This window comes from Syngnathus scovelli, chromosome 5 (genome assembly GCF_024217435.2).
Source record: "Syngnathus scovelli strain Florida chromosome 5, RoL_Ssco_1.2, whole genome shotgun sequence".
Taxonomy (NCBI): Eukaryota; Metazoa; Chordata; class Actinopteri; order Syngnathiformes; family Syngnathidae; genus Syngnathus; species Syngnathus scovelli.
In genome coordinates this window covers 1,230,547-1,241,551 of record NC_090851.1, presented here as the reverse complement: position 1 = coordinate 1,241,551, position 11,005 = coordinate 1,230,547, and the positions used below count along the sequence as shown (strand labels likewise).

Below are 11,005 nucleotides of genomic sequence, written 5' to 3'. Positions count from 1 at the left end.
CTCTGGCTACTTCTTCTTTTTCGATTATCTTGGTGAAGCATCTGCTATCAGCACGATCATGCAGCGCAAAGATGATTTAACAAAAAAAAAAAAAAAACTTGACCTTATAATGTTCCCAGGTCGCTGGCCGTGCGCATGAGTCGTCGTCTTTGTCCTCATCTTCCAGATACGTAAGTCCAAGCCTTCTTGTGTTCTTCAAAAATCGAACTAATCTTTACTCATTTATTGTTTTTATTTTTTTATTTCCTGCATATTGTGACTAACAGGTACTAACCACATTCAAAAGAACAAAGATTTATTTGGTTGGGTTGACATATTGTGATCTTCATAATGAGGAATCCAAAATAAAATAGAATAAAGTCATTTCAAAGTTAAACTAGGAAAGAACGACATTTTCGCAAATGATTTTCCAAAATACAACTTGATTCTTTTATTCAAGACCTTTTTGCAGATTGTGTTTTCCCCTAAAATAAAATAAAAATCTCCGCTGATCGTTTCCAGGTAAACACGAATAAGCACGCGTTTTGTGTTTGTGTACTCAGATGGCAATGCTGCGTAGGCACCTGGTGGTGGCGCTGTTGGTTGTCTTGTCGTCAGCGATGGCCGCTGCAGTGGATCAGTACACACTTGCCAAACTAGTCAAAGCAATGCTCGACAAGTACGTTTGATTGACGAGACTTGTGCTGGATTTCTCTCTGTAAAGCACTAACGTGGCCTTGGTTCTTCTCACCCGCAGGTTCCAGCTAGATAGGTGAGTTTGGTCACCACAATGACGTCATCCCGGGTCAGCTGTTCATTTACACTCAGTCAAGAAACCTAATCTAATGCAATGTCAAGTTAGTAAATATACTATATATATACTTGGCTTGCAAAATGACCTAACTTCCTGGGTCACTCCAATTTGTTGAGTTGTTTTTAACCCAGCAGTTTGAAAAGTGCGCATTCGACAGAAACTTTGAGCGTCATTTGTGTGGGGAGGTAACTGCGTGTGTCTGCGTTTGTGTTTGTGTGTGTTTGCTGTGTTAGCGATTTGCCCATGTTCAGTATGGCCGTGAGCATCCCGCCCGGCGTCGTTCCAGGTTCATACGACCTCAATCAAGTCCAAAAGGCGGATGTGAAGAAAACCATCTTGGACTGCGACGTGTACGAGGACAACAATGTGTTGGCTGCAACCGTTCTGAGGTGGCCCGACGTGGCGATGCAATGTCACAGGGCGCAGGTGCCATGGCCGGATGTTCTGAAAGCGTGCCGGCAGAAGTCCATGACGTGGCACGACGTGGCCTTGAAGTGCCCCGGTGCTGTGGAAATCGGCCGGGCAGACCACGCCGAATACCGGGTCCTCGAGAAGTTCAGCGCCTGGGCTACAAATAAGGATAAGTCGGGTCTGTTAGTGTTGTATGTGTACGCGTCACCCTGCGACAGGCGCTGCGCCAACAGAAGGAGCGCCTTGAGCATCCTCAGACTGGTACAGGGCATCCAGGAATGGAAGGAACACGTGCTCGTCTTCTCCAAATTATTTCAACCTAAAAGCGGTCCCCCCATACCCGTCGACAACCTGAAAAGAGCCCTATCCAACTTGGGGAAAAATGTTGGCGGCCTGCAAAATATCTTTCGCTGTGACTATGCCAGCAATGCCATGATGTGCACCAGTTGCTCCACCATGGGGCAGATCTCCCCTCAATGCTACTTGGACCAAGGCGACTCGGAGGGAGCAGGGCAGAAAAGTGGGGGGCAAGGGGCAGTGGGAGGCGGAACCGTGATTAGCACGCCGCGACAGGGGGGACAAGGAGGTAGAGGAGCAGGAGGGTGGGCGCAAAGAGTAGGAGGGGCAGAAGAGGAGTGGGAAACAGTGGGGCAAAGAAGACGTGGGCACGGAGCACAACAGAAAACAGGAAATGGGGCTGCTCAAGGGCAACATGGGTGGAGGCAAGGTGGCGGTTGGGTGGTGCCAGGACAAACAGGAAATTGGGCAACGCAAGGGCAACATCAGAGGGGGCGAGGTGGCGGTGGGGTGGTGCCAGGACAAACAGGAAATTGGGCAACGCGAGGGCAACATCAGAGGGGGCGAGGTGGCGGTGGGGTGGTGCCAGGACAAACAGGAAATTGGGCAACGCGAGGGCAACATCAGAGGGGGCGAGGTGGCGGTGGGGTGGTGCCAGGACAAACAGGAAATTGGGCAACGCGAGGGCAACATCAGAGGGGGCGAGGTGGCGGTGGGGTGGTGCCAGGACAAACAAGAAATTGGGCAACGCGAAGGCAACATCAGAGAGGGCGAGGTGGCGGTGGGGCGAGACGAGGGCAACGCGGGTCGCGGAGAGGTCGGTATGGGGCATGAAAAAGAGGAAGATGGGCCTGAGGTTGTTGATGACCAACAACTCTTTGTTTACTCTTCAGAAATCTGTTTGCTATATGATAAGCTTAAACTGGCATTAGCACGCTCACGTGACTGATATATAATGCAAGAAAATGATGTAAAAAAAAAAAAAAAAACGACTTGCTCATCATTAAAGCTTTATTTTCACGCCTTTACTCTTGTATTTCCCTTTTAAAAACGTTTCATTACGTGACGTTTGTGAAGTCATATGTTTTTATTTATTCATTCATATTTTATTTATTTATTCCGTTTTATTCGGTGTATCGAATGCGTGAAAATGAACTCGGTCGGCCCGCGGAAGATAAACTCCAAGCCCCAGAATGCTGCACGGATGTGACGTCATTTTCCAGTGTCACAAGGGAAGAGTCCAAGATGGCGGAGACGGAGTCAGCCAGGAGTCTGCTCGGCGCACTGCTCAGCGGTGTCGCGCAGCAAATATTTTACCGAAACAGCGACGTGACGGAGGAACATTTGAAAAGTCAACTTTACCCCGAGGCCACTCCGGAACACTTCAAGGCTTTATACGACAAAATGAAGGCGCTCCTTAAGGTCAGAAACACTACAAACTGTCTGTGATGATGTTATTCGTAAAGACACGGAGTATTGTTGCTAGATACTCTTCACGCTATTGATGATAAGTAAAGACATTGATGTATTGGTGAAGACAGCGAGTGTTAATGACGTCACATGTGATGTCACGTGAATCGGTCTGAACCGAAGGGGTGACACGGTTAACGTTCTGCACCCTCCCCTCCCTAGTCGATGGCCACGGCCGACATGGACCACGCCCAGCTGGAGGCCTTTCTCACCGCCCACACCTGCAAGCAGGGGGCGGGCGGCGTCACCCCCGAGCAGGCTGCCGCCCTGGCCCGCTTTTGGAAGAGCCAGCGCGGGCGCGTCCGTGAAAGCCTCCTGGCGCACAGCCGCTGGGAACCCGCCCTTAGGGGCCTGTCCTGGAGGCTGGACCTCCAAACGGCAGATAGACGCGGCGGGCCGCCACTCGGCGGGCCACTCGCCCTGCTGGAGCTGGAGCTAGGCAACGGCGAGCAGGTAAGCCTTTTCCGGAATCCTAGACTTTGTCGGGTGGAATCCCTTTCTGATCATAATTCTGCCAAATGTCAGAACAAAATATTAGTTATAGTCTTACAATAACACAGGATCGCTTCCCGGACAATATCGGCAAATTTGACGCGGCTTCCATTGTTTTGACAATTTTGTCTTACAGGAGTCGAACTTTGTGTGCGTGGAGATGGACGAGCACAACGTACAACACGTGCTGAACAAGATGGCCGCCATCCAAACCGCCATTGACGCCGCCGTTCAGCGCGCTTGAGGCTCATGTTGTGCTGAAAAGGATGTCTGAGGCACCGAGTCTGATTCGTGACCCGCCTTTCCTGCGGTTCACGTTTTGATGATGTTTGTTTGGATCCAAAATGACTCACAGACTGAATTTTTTTTGTTAGCCTCCCTCAGAATGAAAATATTTTGCCCGCTCCCAAGAGATTATTAATTGTATCACAATCATATGTCAATAAGACTGCTTCTGCCACCTACTGGCGTGAATGTGCAGTTGCACTTTATTCCACTCCTACCGAAAAAAAGACACATCCCCCCCCCCCCGCCCATTTGAGAAAAACCAGTTCATCTTTTTTCAGCATCACGTGGGGGTCTTGATTGCAAGCGTGTGACGCCTGTTAAGTGCGGGAGAAAGCCATCCTTTGTGCGGACGTGCGTGTTGATATTGCGCAGAGGCCACACGGCGCCATGTTCCCAAATGTTCCGTTGTATCCCAGCGCCGGTGAAGCATCTGAAAGTCCCCCCGGAGTCCTCGTCCAGACTCCGGCATGGCTACGTGCGTTGCAGGCGGGGCCGGGCGTAAAAGCGGCTGCTCGGGCGCAAGTGCGGTCCTGCTGTGTGCCGGCCGCCGTGCCAAAGCTGCTGTTCCTGTTCCTGCTCCTGCTCAACGCGTTAGCGTGCAGCATCCTGGCGACGCTCAGCTGGAAAGCCGGCCGAGACCACGGCACACTTTTCAAGCCCCGCACGCGCGCCTCCTTCTGGAACCGCGAGCAGCGGCGGCTGGATTTGAGCGGGCCTCAACCGAACCCGTGCCGAGCGGACCTCAGAGCTGTCACCCAGGTGATGGAGACTGTGGCGCCACGCAAGTGTATGTTTTTGGGTCATTTCAATTTTTTTTCCACAATTGTGAACATCAGGTCTGGGACTACAACACGTTGCCCCGAAGCCTCCAGGACTTCTTGCTCTACATGCACTGTAGGAAGTCCGATGTCGTCATCGCTCCGAGTCTGGGGTGCCGACAAGCGGATCCCTTCCTGCTGCTCGCCATCAAGTCCCTGGTGCCGCATTTCGGGCGACGGCAGGCCATTCGCCAGACGTGGGGCCGCGCTGGCGTCCACGCTAACCGCACAGTGGCCATCGTCTTCCTGCTGGGGCGGACGCCGCCTGAGGACCACCACCCAAATCTGCAAGGCATGCTGGGCCGGGAGGCAGAGCTTCACGGGGACCTGCTCCAGTGGGAGTTTAGGGAGACGGCCCTCAACTTGAGCCTGAAGGAGGCCCTCTTCCTGCAGTGGTTTCGTCGCAATTGTCCTCGAGCCCGCTTTGTCCTGGAGGCCCACGACGACACCTTTGTCAACACGTTCCGGGTGTTGGACTTCCTGGAGTCTCTGCCCCGCACCGGCAGAGACTTCCTGTTTGTCAGTGACGTCGTCCTCAACGGCCGCCCGGCCGCAGACCGGGCTCTCCCGGACTTTGTCCCACCGAGTGTTTTCACAGGAACGTATCCGCCTCGCGTTGCATCGAGGGGCTTCCTGCTCTCCGGCACGCTGGCGTTACGTCTTCACGACGTGTCCCGCCGCGTCCTCCTCTTCCCAGTCCACGAGGTCTACGAGGGCCTGTGCCTCCGTAAACTGGGTCTGATCCCACAGAAACACCCGGGCTTTGCCGCCCGCAAGGTCCACCGCAATGGCGACAATGATGAGAAGGACGGCGAGGATGCGTGCGCGCACACCAAGTCGATGGTGGTGAACGGTCGCACGGCGCAGGAGATGCTGAGGATGTGGAAGACCTGCACTCGGACGGAAACTTGATTAGAGGCTCAGCACGTCAAATGCCAAAGAGTGAAATCTCGGCTACTGATGGGATGTTTATTGGGGTATCATATTTCATACAATGGAAAAAATGATGATGTCATATTGAGTATTAATGTCAAAGAAATGATAACTGGTGATCAGTCAAGACCACTTGTGTCATCGATGATGTATTAATGTTTCTCAAATAACAAACAAGAATCCACTCCAACAGAATTTCTTGTATTTATAATTCGTATTGTGATGAACCCGACATAAACAGGACCCAATGTGGATGTTTTTGTCTCCCTCCGGTGGCCATCGGTGACACGACAACCAATCAACGCCCCGATTAGCCCCAGTCGTTTGCACGTGCGCACTTGGAATAGGCGCCCGCGAAACAACAAGAGGTGGCCGGCTACGTCACTTCCGCCTCTGCACTTTTCATGCATGTGTATCGAAAAGACAACAACAAAAAGAATACAAGCCTACCAAAAAATGTTTGCTCGCAAACCGATGACCCTTAAAAGTCACGTGCTGGTCCTGAGCCTTGTGCTAGGCACTCTGCGGACCTCCTCCAAGGCGCAGGTAAGAAGAGCACTCGAAACGCTTTGCTTTGTTGGGGCGCACCTTCTTGTTTGCATGGTTGCTGACTTGTGTGTCATGAAATTGTGCTCTATCTATTTGCAGTTCCCGGGGGACGAAACCAAACCGGTCTCTGGTTAGTCAACCTTTGGTGTTCTTCTTACCATCGATGTTATGTTTGCCACTCATCGTTGGAACGCACACGAGTCATTGGAATTATTGTTGCAATTTATGTTTTAGACGGCACCTCCAATGTCTAATTTGGTTGACTTTGTTTTCTATTATTTTTATTTCTGCATTTCAGCTCAACACGTCACTGCTTCCTTTACTCTCACTCTTTTTAGTTTGACTTCGTTTGAGTTGGATTTTGTTTTACTGGTGAAACTCCCTTAGTGTCTCTACTGTGTGTTCTATATTACTTGAGGTACAGCAGGTAAAGGGGGCGGGGCCTTCTACGCCCTGAGAAGCTGCCACCGGCGTCTGAGAGACGACAGCGGCGACTTCTTCTCTCCCGACTACGTTTGCGCCAACCCACCCCTGTGGTGTAACTGGACCATCCAAGCCCCCGCCGGCAAGCGGGTCCACTTGCACCTCCAGGACCTGACCCCTGATGGGGACTGTCACCTAAAGCAGGATCAAATCCACGTGGATGAGCCCGTCAAACCTTCGTCGGGAACCTCCGCGGGTCACCCGGTCCTGCGGGGGTGCTGGCGCGAGGCCACGTACGCGTCACTGTCCGACACCCTGCGCGTGGTCCTGCTGATCGGCGGCTGGCCCGCTCAGCAGTACCGGGGATTCTACGCACGCTACCGCACCTTCGGACCCCCCTTGGCCTACCACCCGTCAGATGGCACCTCCCGGCCGGACGGGAACTGGGACCTTGAGGACTGGGATGAGTTTGGACCGATGATAGCGGGGGAGCGCGAGCGGCGTCCCACGGCGACCGCTGCCGGGTTCCCCCTGTTTGATTCTTCGAACATTGCCGACGCTCCTGAGTCACCCCACGGAACATCCCGTCTGGAACGAGGCGCCCCCCGAATCCTCTTGGAACCATCTGACCCCACGGGACCAGCACATGAGCAAGTGAACCAACTCCCCAGCGGCCTCCTTCCCACCCTGAGCGCCAACGCTGGACCAAATCTGCCAGAAAATCAACACCAGCCAACGGAACCAGGTCAAAACAAGATGAAGGTCACAAATACGTCCTCGTCCTCCGGAGAACTTTTGGATCACAGAGGGACACGTGAGTACTAACAGTTTGATGTGTCAAATGAATTTAATCAGAATTGTATTCTACCAATAATGGGAAATTCGATGGACTATTATTAACGCACACACATGTCGCCTGCAGTCAACATCTGGAACACTTCTCAAGCTCTACATCAGCCCGGCGGTGAGTCCACATCGGTTCGGAACCGATCACAAGCCGTCCGCCTCACTCCTGTCCTCGGCATTGTCCCGGCTCGCTCTCTGAGCAGATCAGCTGTTTGAAGTGTCAGTGGAGGTCCAACTCAGTGAGGAGCACAAGCGCAACCAGCATCATCTGGACGGGTCACTGATCAAGTCTGTCAGGGCTCTGGTATGGCCGTCGGAACTTTTGTTGACCAACGTGTGCGTTTATGAATAATGACAATGACCTCTTCTTCAGGTCCTCCAACATCTGGACGGGTTTCACATCCCCATCAGCTTGTCCTTCAAAAGAATTAAAAGGTTTGTTACATTTGCTGGTAGTTTAGTTTTGTACATGATCGCTTTTACAAACAAATATGTTGAAAGGCGGAATAAAAAAAAAAAAAAAAATGATATCACATGATGATATCCAGGCTTCGAGCGGGAGAACTTTACATCATGTGGCTGAGTGTGGGTAGTGGGCGGAGTCACGCCTTCTCCGGCATCCACCAGAACCTCCACAAGATGGTCGGCAGCAGCGTCGGCCCGCTTGGGAGTCCGCATCACAGCGTCGTCGCTTCGGTCTCCATTGGAGGTGAGATCGACTTGCTATGAGGAGAACTTGGCCGCCAGACCTGGCCACATTTGAGTTTCTTGTCCTCAACCAATGTCAGAAACTGAAATTGAATTCTTTTTTCCAAATGGCAGACGTCAACGAATGCGGCACCCAATTGGCGCTGTGCGGCGTCAACGCCGACTGCTTGGATCAGTTTGGCTCGTACAGGTGCCGCTGCAAAGACGGCTTCCGGGACGAGTCGCATTTGGGACCCGTGGGCACCGTGTGTGTGGACCGCGAGCCCGCAGGTCACCATGACAACCGTTGTCTCACTGTGTGGCCCGTTTGGCCCGTTGTCCCACAAGGTGTGTGTTGTGTGTGTGTGTGTGACAGGGTGCAGTCGTGGCCCGTCGGGCGAGACCAAAGGCGTGTACGTGCTGTTCTTCCTACTCAGCTTCCTGCTGCTGATGTCGCTGGCGGCGGCGTGTGTCCTCTACAGCCGTCGCCGCTGCGGCACCTTCCTGCCCAAAGGCCAGACGCCCGATTCGGCTCGCCGCTATCCGGACGATGACAACGCTTACGCCCCCGCTGCCTCGGACCTGCCGCCGCCTCCGCCGCCCGCCAGGGGGCCACGTGACGCTTGGCCCATTCACAAGGTTGTTTCTGACTTCATCCCTTCCAGCTACACAATTTTTTTTCTTTTATTCAAGCCATTGATTGCTGAAAATGTGTGTGTCTGCCAGGAGCGACGCGCGGCCGTAGATCTTCCGCTGCTCCGTTTCAGCCCGCTGACGCCGTCTGATGTCTACACTGACTCTCAGGAAGGCGGCAAGAAGTGATGAGGACCTGCTTTTTTTTTCCTTCTCCACTGTTTGTGATTATGTACTCGCACTAAAAACAACTGCAACATCCTTGACTTTGATTTGGCTCTGAGCTGCAAACTTCAAATGTTTTCTTCCTTCAGTCAAATTTGATTGTGGGAATGTTCGTGTTTTTTTTTTTTTGGTTTTTTTTTTTTTCAGTTCATATGACTTTAACCAGTAGGTGTCGGTAATGCGCATTTAAGCTGGTGCCACCTTGCAATACAAAACGAAGAAATGACGTCACTTCCCGTTCACGAACGAGTCGCGAGTTGCTTTTCCCGTTCACCAACGGAACGGATCTGTGAGTGAGTGAGTGAGTGAGTGAGTGAGTGAGTGAGTGAGTGAGTGAGTGAGTGAGTGAGTGAGTGAGTGAGTGAGTGAGTGAGTGAGTGAGTGAGTGAGTGAGTTGCATTACCAGTTCATCGCGAGACCGGATCAGTGAGTCCTGACTTTCCCGTTCGCGAACGAGATAATGGGTGAAGTGCTTTCCTTTCCGTGCATCAACGGATCAGTCAGTGAACGTGTTGCGTCTTCCTCCTGGCGTGAACTATGCAAGCCAGAATGTCGATTGACGATTTGCCAAGGAAAGAAAGAAAGAAGCACTCACTGAACCACCACTTCTTTTATGCAAGCTAACGGCTAACTTTATTGCATGAAGGGATGCGCCGTTATGCAACAACGTATGCTTCTCTTTGGGTAATCTTTATTTTATAACACTTATCGTAGTTTTTAAATAACGTGTATGCATATATACGCCTAAATATTGTTGTCCAATATATCTACTGTAATTTCACATTAGATTACTGGTTTGAAATGTACTTTTATTATTATTATTTTAATAAACATTTATGTGAAAACTTGTCTGGTGTTTTATTCCTTGTTTTTATATTCGCCAATTAAAACATAAAAATCTGATATTTGGTTAACTGTTTTATATGACAATATGTATGTGTTTTACGTTGTTATATGAGTTGGTGTCCCCCAAAATAACAAATGTCAGCACAACGGATTTTTTTTTTTCAATCTTTTATTCAATCACAAACACATTCGGTATAATAACACCATCAACAACAATCCAACAAATATAAAATTAAAACATCAATGTGGCACTTTTCACTTTCATTTAAGCTTTGACCATGATTTTTCCCTAATGAAGTGGCCTGTTATTAGGTACACTTGAAAATGGTGGTATGGAGTGTCCATATGACGTCACGGATCAAACAGCCAATCAGAAAGTGGGGGTGAGGGCGGGTGTGGCACTTTTCACTTAAACCAGGGGTGTCAACCTCCAGTCCTCGAGGGGCCGCGTTCCAACATGTTTTCCAAGTGACCCTCGTTAAGTGCAGGTGCGTGAAAACTTTTAGCCACTTTCACGTTCAAAAGGAGCTAAAAGTTTTCACGCACCTGCACTTAACGAGGGAATCACACGGACACTCCATTAGGTACACCGCCATTTTCAAGTGTACATAATAACAGGCCACTTTATTAGGGAACTATCATGGTCAAAGGTCACAGGTGTCAAGCTCTAGTCCTCGGGCCCGCGTTCCAACATGTTTTCCAAGTGACCCTCGTTAAGTGCAGGTGCGTGAAAACTTTTAGCCACTTTCACGTTCAAAAGGAGCTAAAACTTTTCACGCACCTGCACTTAACGAGGGAATCACACGGACACTCCATTAGGTACACCGCCATTTTCAAGTGTACATAATAACAGGCCACTTTATTAGGGAACTATCATGGTCAAAGGTCACAGGTGTCAAGCTCTAGTCCTCGGGCCCGCGTTCCAACATGTTTTCCAAGTGACCCTCGTTAAGTGCAGGTGCGTGAAAACTTTTAGCCACTTTCACGTTCAAAAGGAGCTAAAAGTTTTCACGCACCTGCACTTAACGAGGGAATCACACGGACACTCCATTAGGTACACCGCCATTTTCAAGTGTACCTAATAACAGGCCACTTTATTAGGGAAATATCATGGTCAAAGGTCACAGGTGTCAAGCTCTAGTCCTCGGGGCCGCGTTCCAACATGTTTTCCAAGTGACCCTCGTTAAGTGCAGGTGCGTGAAAACTTTTAGCCACTTTCACGTTCAAAAGGAGCTAAAACTTTTCACGCACCTGCACTTAACGAGGGAATCACACGGACACTCCATTAGGTACA

General features: G+C 50.7%; 4 protein-coding genes across 5 annotated transcripts; all 4 read left to right on the top strand.

The window, feature by feature from the left end:
* The first annotated feature begins 29 nt into the window (after positions 1–29).
* Positions 30–2,529, top strand: LOC125968920 (uncharacterized). The gene is made up of 4 exons (XM_068650614.1): positions 30–170; positions 543–658; positions 737–751; positions 1,027–2,529. The coding sequence occupies exons 2-4, from the start codon at positions 543–545 to the stop codon at positions 2,333–2,335; spliced, it is 1,440 nt and encodes a 479-aa protein (XP_068506715.1). The 5' UTR covers positions 30–170; the 3' UTR covers positions 2,336–2,529.
* Positions 2,530–2,602: 73 nt separating this feature from the next.
* commd1 (copper metabolism (Murr1) domain containing 1) lies at positions 2,603–3,869 on the top strand. Its single transcript, XM_049720493.2, has 3 exons — positions 2,603–2,923; positions 3,134–3,424; positions 3,600–3,869. Exons 1-3 carry the CDS (start codon positions 2,642–2,644, stop codon positions 3,705–3,707), a joined length of 681 nt encoding a protein of 226 aa, XP_049576450.1. The 5' UTR covers positions 2,603–2,641; the 3' UTR covers positions 3,708–3,869.
* Positions 3,870–4,138: 269 nt separating this feature from the next.
* Positions 4,139–5,754, top strand: b3gnt2a (UDP-GlcNAc:betaGal beta-1,3-N-acetylglucosaminyltransferase 2a). Its single transcript, XM_049720486.2, has 2 exons — positions 4,139–4,510; positions 4,588–5,754. Exons 1-2 carry the CDS (start codon positions 4,139–4,141, stop codon positions 5,479–5,481), a joined length of 1,266 nt encoding a protein of 421 aa, XP_049576443.1. The 3' UTR covers positions 5,482–5,754.
* A 149-nt stretch (positions 5,755–5,903) lies between these two features.
* zgc:66455 (uncharacterized protein LOC393502 homolog) lies at positions 5,904–8,901 on the top strand. 2 transcript variants are annotated; one of them, XM_049720460.1, is made up of 10 exons: positions 5,904–6,048; positions 6,151–6,181; positions 6,476–7,288; positions 7,397–7,438; positions 7,524–7,624; positions 7,694–7,755; positions 7,869–8,029; positions 8,143–8,298; positions 8,384–8,646; positions 8,734–8,901. In XM_049720460.1, the coding sequence occupies exons 1-10, from the start codon at positions 5,911–5,913 to the stop codon at positions 8,827–8,829; spliced, it is 1,863 nt and encodes a 620-aa protein (XP_049576417.1). In that variant the 5' UTR covers positions 5,904–5,910; the 3' UTR covers positions 8,830–8,901. The 2 variants fall into 2 exon arrangements, with proteins under 2 accessions (XP_049576417.1, XP_049576416.1); XM_049720459.1 differs by having other exon boundaries at positions 6,470–7,288.
* Positions 8,902–11,005: the final 2,104 nt, after the last annotated feature.